The 19,887-nt window shown below is 44.5% G+C and overlaps 1 protein-coding gene across 3 annotated transcripts in view; it reads left to right on the forward strand.

Moving 5' to 3' along the window:
- mark1 (MAP/microtubule affinity-regulating kinase 1) overlaps nt 1-19,887 on the forward strand; it is a 54,658-nt gene that overhangs the window by 26,350 nt on the left and 8,421 nt on the right. For all 3 annotated transcript variants that reach the window (XM_063202905.1, XM_063202915.1, XM_063202923.1), the window contains exons 8-15: nt 553-789; nt 1,429-1,548; nt 3,451-3,550; nt 4,800-4,912; nt 11,479-11,638; nt 14,746-14,927; nt 15,682-15,779; nt 17,055-17,216. In XM_063202905.1, coding sequence (XP_063058975.1) covers nt 553-789; nt 1,429-1,548; nt 3,451-3,550; nt 4,800-4,912; nt 11,479-11,638; nt 14,746-14,927; nt 15,682-15,779; nt 17,055-17,216 — 1,172 coding nt within the window. The remainder of the gene's footprint in view (nt 1-552; nt 790-1,428; nt 1,549-3,450; nt 3,551-4,799; nt 4,913-11,478; nt 11,639-14,745; nt 14,928-15,681; nt 15,780-17,054; nt 17,217-19,887) is intronic.

Consider the following 19,887-nt stretch of genomic DNA (forward strand, 5'->3'; position numbering starts at 1 on the left):
TTGACGGAGTCAACCGTCGGCTTTGCCCAGGCTAAAAAACATCCCTCCATCTTGCGGTAAATGCAGACAAATTGATTTTTCCTGCATCGTATGCGTTATGCATTAAGCATTATGATTTAAGCATCCTGCTACACAGCATGAAAGTTGAAGTGTAACAATGTCAGGGTGGAAAATGACCGTTAGTTGATTTCGCTTTGAAATTCTGCCCAGAGTTAGGGTTGTTTGATTTCTCATGTTGAATAGTGTTCACTTGTATAGAAAGTGTGTGAGTGTCAAAATCCAACTCTGTGGGAGTCAAGTCAACACTGGGGTTCTTGATCTTCTTGACCTTCTCTTCTGCACCTCCTCCTTGTTCTCCTTCTCTTCTCCACACCTCCCCCTCGTTCTCTATACTCTTCTCCACCTCCTCCTTGTTTTCCTTCTCCTCTCCACCTCCTCCTCGTTCCCCTTCTCTCCTCCACCTCCTCCTTGTTTTCCTTCTCCTCTCCACCTCTTCCTTGTTCTCCTTTTTCTCTCCACCTCCTCCTTGTTCTCCATCCATCCTTCCTGTAGGCTGAGAACCTGCTCCTGGATGCCGATATGAACATCAAGATTGCGGACTTCGGCTTCAGTAACGAGTTCACCCTGGGCAGCAAGCTGGATACGTTCTGCGGCTCGCCGCCCTACGCCGCCCCCGAGCTCTTCCAGGGCAAGAAGTACGACGGGCCCGAGGTGGACGTCTGGAGCCTGGGGGTCATACTCTACACGCTGGTCAGCGGCTCGCTACCCTTCGATGGGCAGAACCTGAAGGTTGGTAATGGAAAGGACTGGGACTGTGTGTCTGTCTGTCTCTCTCTCTCTCTCTCTCTCTCTCTCTCTCTCTCTCTCTCTCTCTCTCTCTCTCTCTCTCTCTCTCTCTCTCTCTCTCTCTCTCTCTCTCTCTCTGTCTTTTTGTGTGTGTGTGAACTGTGAAGACATGTAGGGTCTGGGGGTTCTATTGTACATACTGGTCAGCAGCTTGCTGACCTTATAGACAGAACCTCAAGGTGTGTGTGTGTGTGCACGCACTACAAACCAATGAACACTTGAGAACAGGAAAGTTGGTCATTCTGTTAATTTTGCATTCAGGTGTAGGAACTGGAAACAACACTTTTCGTTGTGGGCCTGAAAACACTATTAGAGACTCCCAACAATAAAATCAGAGTTCCTAAGTGATGTAAACTACTCTTTATGTTGTTTCCATTCCAAATGCTCTACCTCTGAAAACTGTACAGTAGCAGTTGTTGTTCTTCTACTACCAGTATTTCTGTCCGGCTTACTAGAGCTATACTATGTATTTGTCATTTTGGCACAAAGCCTTGCTTGCTCAACAGAAACACTTACTGTGTGTGTGTGTGTGTGTGTGTGTGTGTGTGTGTGTGTGTGTGTGTGTGTGTGTGCGTTTTGCAGGAGCTGAGAGAGCGTGTGTTGCGAGGGAAGTACCGCATCCCCTTCTACATGTCTACAGACTGTGAGAACCTGCTGAAGAAACTACTGGTACTCAACCCAGGCAAACGTGGCAGCCTGGAGGTAAGACGAGCCCCAGACACCTCCAACAGACAGTGGCGCACAACCCCATATGCTCAGCTGTGCACACTCGATACACACACATGCGCTATACTAGCCCGATCCTGACCATCCCATAATACTACAATTTCATTTCATATTCATGGTCTTGAGGTTGTTTGATCTGACGCGATTGCAGGAAGCAGGAAGTTTGCACTTAGTTCTGGTTTGAAATGATTGGACAGCTCTCACCCAATCGCAGACAGTTACTCAACAACAACATAGCGCAGGCGTTTACGTCATCGTCAAGAGCGCAACTTTGACAAATCAATATCTCTAAGATGGGACACATTTGGACCATAATTCTTTGTCACAGGATAAAGAAGGTGTTATGAAGACCCTTTTCAGTCTAAACTCAATTGTGACTGACAAATATGTTGTTACTGCACTTACATGTATGCACTAACTGCACTTTGCAGTGCAAGTCCTAACGGTGATCTGATTTAGATGTGCCTTTTGAAAAAGAAGGTTGCATATAGCGCGCTCCACTGGCAGACTTTAATCTGTAAGCCTGTATCATATTATGCCTGTGTGTTGGTGTGCCTAAGGGAACCTAATACTGATGCCTTAGCTATAGGTAATTCACTTGTGCGTGCTTGTGAGTAAAGTAACACCTCTGTTTAGGTTGCCATACTTCCCTACCCATTCTCTGGGTTATAACTGTGTAGGAAGTGGTAGTTGCCTCACCAGAGGGTGTATCCATTTCTCTTCTACATAGGTTGTTTTTTAACACTGCTGAGTGTTGTTATGTTTTCCCACACTCTGCTGGGTTGTTATGTGCCTTCAACACTCTCTGATGTTGTTTTTCTAGACCTTCAACACTCTGGTGTTTGGTTCAATGCCTCAACACTCTCTAGTATTGGTTTCAATGTTGTTACTACACTCTTGTGTTGTACTTTTGGGTCACTCTTTACGTTTTATTTTTTTTTGTCTGGGACGTCAGGTGGTACAGTGACGGCGAATCCCCATAAATGAATTAGTAATTGGTAATTAAAGTACTGCGATGAATAGGCTTCGGAGATAATTCGCTAATAATAGCAACAAAAAAAATATTTATTCCATACAATAGTGCCATTAGCTGTGGTTGCACCACCCTGTCGTGTGCCACTACTAAAGTAGTGTTTCTCAATGGGGGCACTACAGCCCCCCAGGGGGCGTTGAGGAGCCCTAGGGGGACGTTGAGAACAGGGGGTCAGGATTTGGCTGGTTAGCTTCGCCGATTAGCAAGGCGCTTCCTCGTCGCCATTTTCACAAATTCACATCATATCCGGTACCACTTCGCTCATGATGATTGGTGGGTGCGCCATTGCTCTCAGCACATGCACAAGTTTAGTGTTGGGCACACGATTAATATAGGTCTGTGGTTGGGCAGGCTAGAAGACAATGTGCGTCCCTGAACATCGTCCATTTCTGAACATCCAATGCCCGTCTTCCATATAGCTTTCTGGTCAACCTTACGTCAGTCAGTAATGTGGCACGTAATTGGCTGAGTAAACTGGTACCGGACATGAGCTCCATGAAACTGCATTTTGGAAGCTGAAAAATGCTTTCAATTTTGGCTGAATTCACTAGCCTAGCATTTCCCATTGAAATGTATGGGGGTGGGACTTATTCACTGTCTCCAGGTCTTATAAATACCTCCATGGTTGAGAAGTAGGCCTATACAGCTGAGTGGGGGCGGAGCTTAGTTCTCATTGGAGGGCAATAGTCTATTTTATTTTTCAATATAGGTGTTGCGTTCGCAGGCTTCTCATGAGGTCAAGGGGGCATTGGGAGGCTTATGATGAGGTCAAGGGGGCGTTTGTTCAAAAAAAAAGTTGAGAACCACGGATCTAAATAATCTTTGACCCTCTTGCATTGTTTCAGCAAATCATGAAGGACCGCTGGATGAACACGGCCCACGAGGAGGAGGAGCTCAAACCTTACACAGAGCCGGAGCCGGACTTCAGTGACTCTGCCAGGATAGGTCTGCACCCACCCTTTTGTTTCTATACTCTAGTTTTTCAATTTCTCTCTTTCTTCGTTAACATAATTCCATGAATTGGTTAGTAACAATGTTTAGGGACGCATGATGTGAAAAATGTTGGCCGATACCGATATCCAATATTGATAGAGACAAACTAGAAGACAAACAATGAAAGTCATGTTAAGTCCAATCTTATGTTAAAAAACATATCAGAACCAATAAGATTAAGAACTGTAACATATTAAAGAAAACATCGGCCTAGTTTTACTCATCGAACTGATGTCCGAAGTGTTGAGAAATGTCAAATATCGGCCGATACCGATGCTAAGGCTGATACATCGTGCATCCCTAACAATATTAATTTGTAAAGTTAATAGATCTATTTTGCTTTCCTGTGACTCTCTCTAGCAATATTAGCAGACAAACTATTTGGGGGGGTCAACAATATTCTTGGGTACAAAAGTTGAAAAAGGAACCACTGGGTTTAGGAATAGGCATTAGCCCTGCACTTCCATTCTCTAGTTCATCTGTCTCTTTGTCTGTCCACCTCTGATATAGGTCTGCATCGGGCCTTTACCTCCTAGCTTTAGTTCATCTTCTCTCTCTCGCTCGCTCGCTCTCTCTCTCTCTCTCTCTCTCTCTCTCTCTCTCTCTCTCTCTCTCTCTCTCTCTCTCTCTCTCTCTTTCTCTCTCTTTCTCTCTCTCTCTCTCAGGATAGATCTGCCCTGTCCCCTCTCCTCCTTGGTTTACTTTCCCTTATTTGCCCTCTCAAGGCGTTTGTTTAGAGTCTCCTTGTCGCATGTGATGACTGTCATTTTCTCTCTCACTGCCCACCACCCTGTATCTTTATTTTTTGTCTTTTCACCTCTATAATGACTACCCTCTGGGGGGCGCTGTGGCGCAGCGCGCTAAGCCCCCCATATTTGGGCTTACGTTGCCCACGGGGACCCCTGTTCGAGTCTGACCGGGGTCATTTCCCGGCCCTGCCCCATCTCTCTCCCAATCGTTTCCTGTCTGCTCTCACACTGTCCTGTAACAATAAAGGCCAAAAAGCCCCCCAAAAAATGCTTCAAAAAAAGTTATGACTACCCTCTATTCACCCCACAACCATACCTTGCACTGTGTCTGGTTATTGGAAGATTTATGATGAGGTCAAGGGGGCGTTTGTTCTAAAAAAGGTTGAGAGCCACTGATACTGATCTATCTGGTCCACATGTTTTCATCTGTCCTGTGTGTCCCCCCCCCCCAGAGCTGATGGTCATCATGGGTTTCCCGAAGGACGAGGTGAAAGAGTCGCTGGAGGCTCAGAAGTATGACGAGGTCATGGCCACGTACCTGTTGCTAGGCAGGAAACAAGCCGAGGTGAGTCACACACACACACACACACACACACACACACACACACACACACACACACACACACACACACACACACACACACACACACACACACACACACACACACACACACACACACACAGACAGACACAGACCGGCACACCATCTTCAGTAAATACCATTATTATATATATATTGTATTTCTGAACATATGCATATATATATATATATATCTGAGTCATGAGGCCATTTCAGATGCATCTTGGCCTCAACTGTCGTGGAGAGGATGATATTTTCAATCTCAATAGAATAACCTTATTGAAATGATGTTAAAATGATGGGTACTGGGGGGCGCTGCTGAGCGATGAGGAGTTAAGACGCGCTGGCTGTAGCTCCTGCAGAATTTAACTTAAAATTTCATTTAAAACCAAACACACAATAGCTAAATTATTTATTTAGCTGTCTGTGGATTTGTGACATTGAAAGTGACGAAAGGATACCCGAAATGGGCAAATCAAAACCGGCTACCAGGACCGAATCGACTGAGGATGGAGGCCCAGCTGAGGCACCGAGCCGGAGTGGGAAAGGCGACCCCGACACAAGCACTCGAGGTGCGGATCAACAGGCCGTGCTAGCCGCCATAGCCGCTTTGCAGGAGGAATTAGCACAAGCCAAATCGGACATTTGCTCCAAGCTTGACGAGAAGATTGCTGACGTGAATACAGACTTGAGAGGTGAAATTGCCGCGGTGAAGACGGACAGTGACAATGCATTTATTGCTGTACATGCTCGTATTGACGGCCAAAACGATACTCTGAAAAGTTTAGTTGAGTCGGCTAATGCTAACTCCGATGTCGTTGCGGATCTCGAGGCTAAAGTTAAGGCACTGCAAAGTCAAGTCGACAAATTGTCAGAAAAGTGCCTGGACCTTGAGGGGCGGTCGAAGCGACAGAACTTGAGAATTGCCGGTGTTAAAGAGGGATTGGAAAATGGGCAAAAAACGAGAGACTTTGTTGCACAGTTGTTGACAGATGTCTTAAAGTTGGATGAAAGACCACGGATCGACCGAGCTCATAGGGCTCTGCGAGAGCGCCCGGATGATGAAGAACCACCGCGGCACTTGATCGTCAGGGTGCACTACTGTGATGCCTTCGACGAAATTGTGAACAAAGTAAAGCAGTTTCAAACCCTCACATATCACAACGGCTCAATTCAAATCTTCAGAGACTTTCCCCCTGCTGTTGTCAAACGTCGTGCGGCTTTCACCCCAGCCAGAAACCTACTGCGTGACAAACCGGGAGTGAGGTTCGGCCTTCTATACCCAGCCAAGCTGAGAGTTACGCACAACGGCAAGGAGACCACATTTACAGATGCGGTGAAGGCGCGGTTGTTTGCTGAAAGCCTGGTCGGCCGCGCTCGCACAACGCCTGAAGAAAGTGCCGACGGGGCGGAAGACGCTTGAGACCATTTGCACTGCTATGATCGCTATTCATTCCATACAACCCACTTAAATACAGAGGTTATTGGGTAACCTCACCACTACTCTCTTACCTCCAGTGACAATTGCTTGGTTTTTTTTTATTTTATTTTTTGTTTACAAAGGGAAGAGAGAGAGAAAAAACAAGTTAAAGTTTAAAGGTCATTTCTATTTTTTTTTAAGATTACACATGCATATATTGGCATTTGTATCCTTGCTATTCTCTTACCCTCAGTGACATTCCTTTTTATTTTATTTATTTTTATTTTTTTTACAAAAGTAAGGGAACGAGAGGGAGAGGGAGGGAAAACGAGTGAGTTTCAAAGGTCATTTCTATTCTTGAAGATTGCACAGGCCTATTGTTCTTTGTATCCTTAAGAGGATCCACAACATTTAATTTGATTTAAAAGTTGTTTGGTTAGGAATTATATAACTGCAGAGCTATTAGAATGAAGAGTTAATTACTGTTAGTTGTTCACTTAAGAGAGTAGACTCTTTTTTGGAAGGTTCTTATCTTGCACTAACTGTTAGGCTGACAATATCTATATATTATTTTATTATTATTAGTGTTATTATTTTCTATGTGTCTATATGTTTCTGAGGGGGGAGGGTGGGAAGGAGAGCTATTTAGTTTATGGTCATATGTACTACCAAACTAGGAAAAGGAACGGACTAAGGTATGTCTTCATCCTGCCCACATAATGCATGCTGGGTCACAGCTTGGAAATATCTGTGGCAACTTAAATTTCTGCTCTTGGAATGTGAATGGTATTAATGAACCAGTTAAGAGAGGTAAAGTGCTTGCTCATCTTAAGTCATTACAAGCAGATATTATCTTTCTACAAGAAACGCACCTAAAGAACGACTCACATGGAAGACTTAGATGCAGATGGCTACAGCAAATTTACCATTCTAATTTTTCCCTTAAAGCTAGAGGTGCAGCTATTCTTATCCGACGGGGGGTTCCTTTTAAACAACTGTCCACTATTGCTGACAAGGATGGGAGGTATGTAATTGTTGTGGGGGAAATTCATTCCACCCCAATGACCTTACTGAATGTATACGGTCCAAACCATGATGACCCAGAATTTTTTAGAAAAGTCCTAAATTTAATCCCAGACATTTCCAACACTAACCTAGTCCTTGGTGGAGATTTTAATTTTGTTTGGGACACATACTTGGATAGATCCTCAACCACTAGAATAGAACCATCAAAGGCATGCGATCTCCTTAGGTCATACACAAAGAATATGAATCTTGCTGATGTTTGGCGGCTCTCTAACTCTTCAGGTAGGGAATATTCCTTTCATTCCAGAGTACACAATGTCTACTCAAGAATAGACTTCTTCCTAGTTGATGGCAAATTGCTGCCCTATTGTTATAATGCCAAATACCACAACATTATTATTTCTGACCATAGTCCAGTGTCATTTCAATTAAACTCCCTGGGGCATTTACCCACCCAAAAAAACTTGGAGATTCAACCCTGAACTACTTACAAACACCAAGTTCTGTGAATACCTAGAAACGCACATAAAACTCTTTTTTGAAACGAATGATAAAGATGACGTTTCACCCACATTATTGTGGGAAACCTTTAAGGCATATTTCAGAGGCTGTGTTATCTCTTTCCAAGCATCCCTCAAGAAGAGTAATAAGGAACACCAAATAGAATTAGAAAAACAAATTAATCAGTTGGACAGGGAAAATGCTCAACAACCCTCTCTGGAAAAACACACGAAGATCTCTGCGCCAAATACGAGCTGAATAAAATACTGTCTGATAAGATTAGCAGAGCCTTTGTTTTTGCTAAACAAAAACATTTTGAATTTGGTGATAAACCGGCATAAATTACTTGCAAGACAATTGCGTAAAATTGAAAATGGCAGAGCAATTCATAAAATCAACTCAGGAACGGGAACTGCCCTGACTTCACATAAAGACATTAATGACAGATTCACACAATTCTACAAAAATCTATACACATCTGAACATAATACATCTCCGGACGTGACACAGTCATTTCTGGATAAATGTAACCTCCCATACTTAAGCGAAACAGAGCGTGATATCTTAAATGCAGACATTAGCTGTGAGGAGCTATTAGCAACTATTAAATCACTAAACAATGGTAAAAGCCCAGGCCCTGATGGGCTTAGTAATGAGATTTACAAAAAATTTGGACTATTGTTGGTTCCATACCTGCGTGCTTTATACACACGGTCATATGAGGATGGTGTGCTACCCCAAACTCTAACTGAAGCTACCATCACTTTGCTATTAAAAAAAGGAAAGGACCCAGAGGAAGTGGGCTCATATAGGCCAATTTCCTTATTAAACACTGACCAAAAAATTCTAGCTAAGACGCTAGCCAAGAGGCTTAATGCCTTTATGGGCAAATTAGTGCATCCAGACCAAACAGGGTTTATTCCAAATAGAAACTCCTTTTACAACCTAAGACGTGTCCTCAATGTCATGCACTGTAACAGACCACCCACACAAGACCTTGTCATCCTTAGCCTAGATGCTGAAAAGGCCTTTGACCGGGTGGAATTTCCCTACCTCTTTGCGGTCCTGGAAAAGTTTGGATGTGGTCACACCTTTCTGTCCTGGATCAAGCTACTGTATAATAATCCTTGTGCTAAAATACTTACAAATCGGACACTGTCTGCCCCATTTCAGCTGGGTAGAGGTACTAGACAGGGCTGTCCACTTAGCCCACTACTCTTCGCCCTAGCCATAGAGCCGCTTGCGGAAACTATTCGTGCACATCCTGGCATTCATGGCTACGACACAGAATGCACTAAAAACAAGATCTCTTTGTATGCGGATGACATATTGTTATATATCACAGAACCATCAGTAACCATTCCTGAAGTATTGGACGTGTTTAGCATGTTTGGAACCTTTTCTGGGTATAGGATTAATTGGGGTAAAAGTGAGCTGCTACCAATACGACTGGGAGACCAGGAGTGGCTTAAACAGCTCCCTCTACGGGTGGTCCATGACAGCTTAACTTATTTAGGAGTGACAATCACCAAGAACTACAATGCCCTTTATAAGGCCAATTTTCCGGCCTTGCTAAGAAAACTGGAACACAACATTCAGTTTTGGAGAACGCTGCCAATTTCCCTTTTGGGAAGGGTCAATGCCATCAAAATGATCTTTCTCCCTCAGATACTTTACCTTTTTCAAAACCTGCCTATATTTCTCACTAAATCTTTCTTTAAGAAAATAGACTCCATCGTTCTTCCATTTATATGGAATTACAAAGCACACAGAATTAAAAAGGAACACCTATGTAAGCATAAACCTGTTGGAGGGCTAGCACTACCGGACTTCAAGCACTACTATTGGGCTGCTGGGTTGCGCTCTATCGCACACTGGTTGGAGGATGCCCCTTCACCTTTCAATGGGTTGGAGATGGAGCGTGAAGACTGTTTACCATACTCAATAAGAGCAGTTTTACTAGCACCTGTGAAGGTCAGCAAAACATATTACAAGAACAACCCTATAATTCATGATACGATAAGGACATGGAAACAAATGAGAAAACATTTCAATCTTGGTGTGCTGTCCTCTCTGTTGCCAGTAGCGGCCAACCCGACATTCACCCCCTCCACCTTAGATGGAGCGTTCAATGTGTGGAGGGAGTCTGGAATAAGAAACATTGGGGACTTGTACATTAAGGGTACTTTTGCCTCTTTTCAACAACTCCAGGAGAAATTTAAGTTGCCAAAGAATCATTTCTTCAGATACCTCCAGATTAGGAACTATGTCAAAACACATCTCCCGGATTTTGAAACGGTAGCACCCAATGCTTTGGAGATCTCCATTAAAATGTTTGCCAGGTCACACTCCATTATCTCTCAACTGTATGGCACATTGCTGAACATGAGTTCTCCCAAAACGGAAGCCCTAAAAGACAAATGGGAAACGGAGCTTGGAACCCAAATACCTCAGTATGTGTGGGAAGAATGCCTTGAACATATACATGACTGTTCCATTAACACCCGACACTGTCTGATACAATTTAAAATTCTACATAGGCTACATTACTCCAAGGTCAAGTTACATAAAATATTCCCAGACATATCGCCATTGTGCGAGAAATGTGAATGCGCTGAGGCTACCTTATCACATAGTTATGCCCTATGTCATAAACTACAAAAAATATTGGGGTGACATATTTAATTTCCTGTCTAGGATTCTGGAAATCCAAATAATCCCAGATCCTGTTCTGATCATTCTGGGAATATCTGATGAGCTCTTAAAGCTTAATGTAGCACAACAGCGTCTCCTGTCATATGGTGTCATAACGGCCAAGAAGCTGATCCTTTTACATTGGAAGGACAAAGAGGTGCCCTCATTTAAGCACTGGCTTTCAGACCTGACCGACACTCTTCACCTGGAAAGAATTAGATGCATCTTAAAAGAAAAACTGAGAGAGTTTGAAAAAACTTGGGAGCCATTAGTCTCTTACCTTCATTCAATAACTGACTAATATGACCACAGCGTAGCACTCCTGGGGGGGGGTGGGGGGATAGGGGGGTTGTAGTCCTGTAGCTCTTGGAGCTGTTACTTAATCTCTTTACAGCAGGACACTGTCACTTAATGTGTTTTTGTTTTTATTTTCAGTACTTTTAATGTTATTGTCATTTGTTTTTATTGTCCCTATTTTATTTATAGATATTGTTGCTATACCTTTTTTGTTGTTTATGTATGTGTCAGACTTTTTCTTAAAAAGGAAACATGTAAATGTCAAACAAAGTGCCTTGAAAGAAATGTTTCACAATAAATATATTTGAAACAAAATGATGGGTACTTCTCGTTGCGAATGAATGAATGAATCAATCAATCAATCAATTAATTGATAAATTCATGAATTTACAAAATTTTCACTACATTAGAAGTAGTAGTTTCTAGTACTTTCTGTGACCAATGAAAGCCTTGTATCTTGTGTGAATGAATGAGTGAATGAATGAGTGAATGAGTGAATGAATGAATGAATGAACAAATGTGATGGACATTATTCATATTGAAATATTTGAGCTGCATGGTGGCTGTTGACTGACTGACTGATCGCCCATCATGTCCATTTGCACGTGTCCAGTTTGAGGGGAGCGAGTCGCAGTCCAGCCTGAACCTGTGCCAGAGGGGCCGGCCCAACAGCGAGCTGAACAGCACCTCCCAGTCCCCAGCGCACACCGCCTCCTCCAAAGTCCAGCGCAGCACGTCCGCCAGCCAGAAGCAGCGGCGCTACAGCGAATACGGTGAGTGAAGGGAAGTGAAAGCCCAACTGGGAAACGCCAACTCCCGTTGTCATTGTGACACAGCACTCCACAGCACACAAGTGAACACTGCACATTGCACACAACGAAATTGCATTTATGCCTCACCCGTGCAAGGGGGCAGCCCCCAATGGCGCCCCAAGGGAGCAGTGCAGCAGGACGGTACCATGCTCGGGGTACCTCGGTCATGGAGGAGGATGGGGGAGAGCACTGGTTAGTTACTCCCACCACCAACCTGACGGGTCGGGAGTCGAAACGGCAACCTTTGGAATGCAAGTCTGACGCCCTACCTAACCGCTTACCCATGACTGTCCATCTTACCCATGACTGTCCATGAGCATGTCATCGAAGATAATACCTTTTGTTGTCACCATTCACATGTACTGTACAATATAAGATAAGATAAGATGACACTTTATTGTCAGTTACACATGAAACAGAAAATTGTCTTTTGGCATGGCTCATGGACATTAAACAAGACCTGACAAAGCAAGACAAGCCAATACATGTATGTTCGGGCTGGATAGCTGGTAATGTTCATCTTGTGATGAGTAGGGCTACAGCCGAGGGAATGAAGGATTTCTTCTATCTGTTATTACTATACACATTCACAATGAGACTGAAGAAATCCGTTTTAACTGTGTAAATTGTTGTGTTGCTCCCTTTAGTATCTACTAGTAAACATTATTACCAGACACACACAGCCCGAAGGACCACTTCTTGCTGGTTCAGTAGGTGATTTTTTATCAAACTAATCGTTGCTAAGGTTACATGGAATATTCCTATGCCCTAGTGACGGTTTGCCCCGAGCGGTCATCACTGGTATAGTTCATATATAACATATCTAACATATCCTCATTTTATATTGTGAGCCAAACCTGGTACATGAACCTAAAGTCTAGCCCCAGGAGGCATTTGTGACCAGTCACATGGAAGCAGGCCACATATCCCTCAGAGGAAAACTGAGAACATCATCAACAAAGATTACTTTTCTTTTTGTTGTGATCTTCGTTTTGTTTCAGAATGAGCCAGGTCTTCAGGAAGTTACTCAGTACTTCAGAGAGCAGTATTGGCTTGCTTTAGCATGCCTTTTGTCTTTAACTCATTAGCATCATTGGTACGGAACAGTAGAATCCAAAATGACACGTAAGCGCCATTGGCATCAACTGAGATAAAAGTGCTAACTTAATGTCTTTTCTATGGACTTTAACAAGTAGATTCTATTATACTGTACTACTGTTTTCTACTTTAGGAAGTAAACGCATTCAAAAGGCCACACATTTTTCAGCTATTACTAGATAGCCATGTGAGGGATCATTGTAAAGCGTACACTTTCATAATCACCTCAATGAACTCAATGTACCCCCTGGACCTACTTGTGGCCTGTTGCCATGTGACTGGTCACATTTATGCTGCAGTGGGCCAATACCAGGCCAAACCTAGACCTGTTGCCCAGGTAGGGAGGGCTTCCACCACTACTTCCAATCCATGGACACCAGTAAGCATGATCTTCCGCATGGCTTCAAGATCAGGATGAGTTTTATGTTTGGGTGTGTGGGCAACTGTTTGGCCAGTATAGTGTAAACATTAAAGCACTGAATATTGTATGACTCGTATATGGCAAGACGTGGATGATTTCTAAGTACTATCCACTTCCTAGAGTCTCAATCACATGAGGTAGTGAGAGACGGGGACCAACAAAGAAGCCATACATTAACAACACGCCACCTGCAAGCAGTCCGGAAATGGATGCTATTAATGTCTATGCAGCATGATGCAGTACATGGCCAGCATGACTCATGCCCTGGGAAAGATGGTGGGAGATATCGAAAAGATTAGTCATAGGGTCCGTCCATTCCATTATCCAAACTCCCTTCCTCGCGTTGTGCTTGTGGCCTCGTGCTTCGCTGACGTCCCTCCCCAGTGGGGAAAACAATAACGTTTCCGCGCTGTCAGCCTTGCCACAACAATTTTTGAGGGACTGTTCTTCATTCAACATCCCGATTACAGATGAGGAAATGATATTGGAATAGTGCTTTTGCAAGATATTTGATTATTACTGTCGTCTGTGACGTCATCATGAGGTCACAAGCAGGCAAGTGAGCAAGGGAGGACGGAAGTCCGCATATTGGAATCCACCCGATATGTCAGGATTAGTCATCATGGCGAGCCCTTTCCTGACACCATGATGTCACAAGGGTGATAAGTACTCCAGTCTGGACCAATCACAGTTTCAGGCATAGCAATGTCAGCCAATGAGAAAACGATCTCTCCAGTCAGGACCAATCACAATTAGCCTGGTCCTGACCATCCCATAATACTACCATTTCACTTCGTATTTATGGTCTGGCATTTCTTTGCTCTGAAGCGATTGTAGGAAGCAGGAAGTTTGCATTCAGTTATGGTTTAAAATTCACCCAATCGCTGGCAGTTACTCAACAACAACATAGGGCAGACCAATGGCTCTGGCGCAGATGTGTACGTCATTGTCACGAGCGTCCTCCCCCTTTCGCCCCCACGTGGGGGGCGTATTCGATTATTGGCTGTTTTCTGGGGGGGCGTTGCGATCAAAATTCTACTGCTCCAGGCACTCCACAGAGAAGCACGGCCAGACTACAGTAGTGGAGCCAATCCTTTGGCGGAAGTACGTAGGATGGCTCGCGAGTCTAAATCACAATGCCACAAGGCATAGAAATGTCAGCCAATGAGGAAAGAGATCACTCAGAATACATTCCTGTAGAAAAAAACAGCTAGACAATTTCAAAAATACATATTACAGTATTACATCTTGTTTTTTTGTATTGTTAAAACCATGGTACACTACCAAATGTTAATCAACCTACTCCAATGTACACTTCGATGATTAAAGATAAATGATGGTTGTTGACATGGCTATGACTGGATACCATCTTTTATGAGGCTAGTAATAATAGTAAGAAAAAAATAAATTAAATTTCATTAGAAAGTAAATGATAATATGCCTTTTAATATGTCTTCTAATTGTGATTTAGTTTCCTTTCCTGTTCCACCCTCTCCTTAGTCACTCACATCATGGGTTCTTGTCTCTTTTTTTTTCCCCATCTCCACAGTGGCGCCCTCTATCCCTCCGGCAGTGTCCTACACCAAGCGAGCGCAGGCCAACAGCGTGGAGGGGGAGAAGAAGGAGGAGTGGGACACGACCCGCAAGCTGCCCACCTCCAGCTCCAAGGGGGAGATGGCCGCCTCGCCACTGGTGGCCCAGGAGCACCGCAGGAGCACCACCGCCTCAGGGGTAAGGGAGAAGTACCACCTCCTCAGGGGTAGGGGAGAAGCACCACCGCCTCAGGGGTAGGGGAGAAGCACCACCGCCTCAGGGGTAAGGGACGAGTACCACCTCCTCAGGGGTAAGGAGAAGCATCACCTCCTCAGGGGTAAGGGGAGAAGTACCACCGCCTCAGGGGTAGGGGAGAAGCACCACCGCCTCAGGGGTAAGGGACGAGTACCACCTCCTCAGGGGTAAGGAGAAGCATCACCTCCTCAGGGGTAAGGGGAGAAGTACCACCGCCTCAGGGGTAAGGGACGAGTACCACCTCCTCAGGGGTAAGGGACGAGTACCACCTCCTCAGGGGTAAGGGACGAGTACCACCTCCTCAGGGGTAAGGGACGAGTACCACCTCCTCAGGGGTTAGGGACGAGTACCACCTCCTCAGGGGTAAGGGACGAGTACCACCTCCTCAGGGGTAAGGGACGAGTACCACCTCCTCAGGGGTTAGGGACGAGTACCACCTCCTCAGGGGTTAGGGACGAGTACCACCTCCTCAGGGGTAAGGGACGAGTACCACCTCCTCAGGGGTTAGGGAGGAGGCCAGCAGACAGCAAAGACAGAAAGGCAGAAATCAAAGGACGAATGAACATGCCGAGGAAAGGACAGACACCAGAACCATTTATCAAGTTGTATTTTATTTATGTTGAAACAGATCTCAGGTGGTGTTTTTAAATCTAAATGTATGTTGACAATGTGTGTTTTTATTTGTCTGTTTGAGCAGAGCAGTGCCGCAGGAGCGATGACGCGCAGGAACACGTACGTGTGTGAGCGCTCCAGCACAGATCGACACTCTGCCATCCCCAATGGGAAAGACAGCAGGTAAGCTCCACACACACACACACGCAGTCCAGGGCTTGACACTGGCACTAGCCAACCGGCCAAATGCTGGTAAAACTTGGCTGTGGCTAGTAATACTTTCAGTGTCACTAGCCAATTTGGCTGGAAGCTTATTCCTTGGTATTACATACGCATCATGGCCTATATTCTATTGTTTGTCCCTTGTGTATCAATTGTTTGTATTTACGTTCAAGAAAAAGCTCAGTAACTCAGTTTCTATTTGCTTGATATACTTCCATGTAGAAAGCTATACACTCATCATGCTTTAGCACCTCATCTTAGACGAGGTTAGACCTACGCTATCATGATAAAGAAAAAAAACGCTACAAAATAGGTGGCTAGTTGAATACCTGAATGGCTAGTGACTCGGGAAAACCACTAGCCGCAGTGGCTGGTGGGTGAAAAAGTTAATGTCAAGGCCCGACGCGCGCACACACACACACACACACACACACACTTGCATGAACATACACATGCTGTAAGAGGACATAAGTGCACACACTCAAATATTTTGTTTGCAGTTTCCATCCACTGTAGACTGTATCTGGATTTAAAGGGATAATCCGGTGTGAAATGGCTTACGTTGTGTTAAAACGTGATGTTGAGCCCTAACTTTTGCCTCATACCTCACCTCCAAAGGTCCCCTGCATTCCGAAGTCCGAACGCTAGTCAGAAATCCAGAGCTAGGTGAAATTTAGCTTCTGCTGTGATGGACCAGCACCTGTTTAGCCATCATTATAAATCTCTACTTTCCACCAATTTACGAGGCTCAAAGTTGCTCAACACTTCATTCCGCAGAGTTGTGGGGTTGTTGACATGTAAAACAAGGCAAGAAGAACTTTGCTAGTGCACAGTTAGTTTACAAACAGGGCCGTTTGTAGAGGCTGCGTCACGGCACGGCTTCAGCTTGCACCACAGAAGGTCTACAGTTACAGAGTGTTCACTCACTCGATCCATGCCTGCAGTTCACCTAGAGGGCGCTGTCGTAAGAGCGCAGTCGGCTCTGAGTGCAGTCAATTCATTTCGAATGGAGTCTGCACTCGCCCGTTGGCGCCCCTAGAGTGCAGTACCACCTTGAAATGTGGTGAGTGTACACTCTGTAAATGTAGACCTTCTGTGGTGTAAGCTGTAGCCGTGCTGTGACACAGCCTCTACAAACGGCCCTGTTTGTATACTAACTGTGCAGTGCACTAGCAAAGTTCTCTATGCCTCGAAAGTCTTCATTTTCCTAATCTCTCTCTCTCTCTCTCCCCCCAGTCTAACAGAGATGTCGGCCTCGGCGAGCGGTGCGTCCCCTTCCTCAGGCACGTCCTCGGCGCTGGCCTCCACACGGCCGCGTCACATCAAGTCTATGTCGGCCTCAGGCCACCCCGTCAAGTCCCCCCTGCCGCCCATCGACGACAACACGGAATATAAAGGGTGAGGCCATATATACATATGAAGAGCTCTTTTCCAAAACGCTATATCGACCAATTTTAACTTTTTGCATTTTAATATTGGAATTGACTGTTAAGAAGTCCTATCATCCACTGGCGCCGACTATGGGGGGGCACGGGCCTTTTTGCCCCCCCAATCATAAAGTTGGAGGGGCAAAAACACCCCAATAATGACACGTTAAAACAGCTGATTTCACTGATGATTTAAACCCACTATGAGAATGTGAAGTATGTAGCCTATCCCCTTTCTCACTGTCTCATTTATTTATTTATTTTAAAAAACCTCACAAACGGTGAATTCATGAACAAATTTGTGTTTGAAATGTCGGTACGAGCGAGCACGCACAGGGAATAGGCTACATCTGCAGCGTCGGTCATGGCCAATCGGCGGGAGCGCGCATAGCCTACTTGAGTGGCAGAACGCCATCCTCTTTGGGCAGAGAAAGGAGTGGGAATGTTGACCAACATGTTATTATTTGTGAAGACTATAGCGTACGTACATGGACAATGTTGTGTTATGTGTTTGCTTGATTATTGTATTCGCACTGGCGATTTTTGTTTGCGATGGTCCAGGAAGTTTAAGGAACTGCAGGCTGCGCAGCATAGGTAAAGTGATGAATTTGAATAGGCCTAAGTGAAAAATTATACTGTCCCTCAGAAATGTGTGTATTTAAGCCAGTCCTTAATGAGAGCAAAGGTGATTAGTATGGCTTCGTGTTAAAGTGCGGTGCAAGCATTGTTCTGGGCTTCGCTGCTGAAGTGTAACAGAGCGAGATTAATTCATTCGAGGTTGGATTCCCGTTGCCAGTTGAGAGTTGTCAACTTTGTTTGGTTTGTCGGCCACATGAACATTTATTTTCTGGTGTCTATAAAAAGGCCTAACTATTTTGTAGCCTATTTAACTCCATCTCAATAACGGCTGTATCACTCCAACCATGACAAGGAGGTAAGCGTGTTCTCACAACTAAACAAATACTATCCTAGCTTTGAATGACACGTAGCCTAATCTAAAATATTATGATCAGACATGACCCGCCCCTGTTCAGTTTTCATTGCAATGGGCCTATTCCAATGGTTGACAATACGTTGTTGACAAGTTGAACCCCAGATTGCACGCTATGTCTGATTTGCTGCGTAATAATTCCACCTGTTTGGTCGAATATAGATGTCCAGTGATAATACAATAGTCCCGCGCACATCCACATCTGCGATTCTGATTGTGTGATTGCGCACCGTTTATATAATTTCTGGCGAAAATTATGGAGACTATGGTTGCAAGATTAAGACAGGTTTAATTCGCAGTTCGCACTAAACATAATCTAATTCCCAAAAATATTCCTTGCATGTTTGTTGTCTATGCACAACATGCTATCTGAAGTGGCCCATGCGCTTTCGCGTTTGTTAATCAAGTAGGATATGCCACCAACATTCTGCCAACGTGGAAAAGGTGTCGCGCTCCTGCTCTTCGCAATCTGGTGCGTCACGGGAAGGCTGAGTTCAAGGTAGCCTAGGTAAGACCACTGGAGCGCGTTGGCAGATTTCAAAGTAGGAAGGTTCTCCGGAGCATCTGAGGAAGATTATTCTCTGCTTTTATTTAGAGCAGTGTCAAACTAACGTTTCGAATTGACCTCTTCATCGGAGACGAAGATGTGGCATCCTCGGCACTGCTCAAAATAAAAGCAGAGAATAATCTTCCTCAGATGCTCCAGAGAACTTTCCTACTTTGAAATTTGCCAACTGTTTATCTAGTCCTAAACGTCTTTATGGTAACCAAGTAGCCTATTAACGGTCTTAATGTCTGTAGGCTATAGGCCTATGCTATTCAGTTATTCAGTAAATAACGGACCTGGCTAAATGCCGTGCAAATGCGCCACTGAAACACAGAGGTAACGTTGACGTCACGCAATAACCCCCCCCGAAGAAAATCTGCCCCCCCAATGTTGACATGAAGACGGCGCCTATGCTATCATCTATGTGTGAATTCTTGCCATTCAAATGTTTTGAGAACCTACTTTTAAACCTCTATAAAAATGCATTTTGCAATGCAATTCAATGGAATTCCCAATACAAAAATGTCAATTTCAATGTCAACATTCTATAAAATGGATATATCTCATTTGGGAAAAGAATTCTTCATATATACGCTTGGCTGTCACAACAAGCCTGTGTCTTGGGTTATGTGCATATGGTTAAGTGATAAACCTACCTAGGTTAACCTACACTAAATCTGTCAACGGATAGTCCACAGGTACCATGTATTTCAGAAAATGAGGACTCCAGGCTCTTCTATTAGGTGATTTATCACTACCTCAAGGTTAACCTAACCTGGATTACTACTGAGCCAGGTCTTCCTTGGTTGTGGGACTACATGTGTTCACCAAACACCCCCTCCACACACACACGCACACGCACACGCACACGCACACACACACACACACACACACAGCTGTCCTGGGTCTCCTTTTTTTCTCAGCGCTCTTCTCTCAGTCAGTTTTACTGAGGTGTTGGCCTCTGAGTTTTACACTTGTGTGTCTCCCTTCTCCCTCAACAGTAACAGCACATGCGTCCCCATGGGATTTCCTTTCTCTTTTAATTGAACTGAAATGCTGGCTTCCACATTTGTCTTGAACCGTCTCTTCTTCTCGCCCAGCCCA

Source organism: Engraulis encrasicolus, chromosome 1, assembly GCF_034702125.1.
Source record: "Engraulis encrasicolus isolate BLACKSEA-1 chromosome 1, IST_EnEncr_1.0, whole genome shotgun sequence".
NCBI classification, from domain to species: domain Eukaryota; kingdom Metazoa; phylum Chordata; class Actinopteri; order Clupeiformes; family Engraulidae; genus Engraulis; species Engraulis encrasicolus.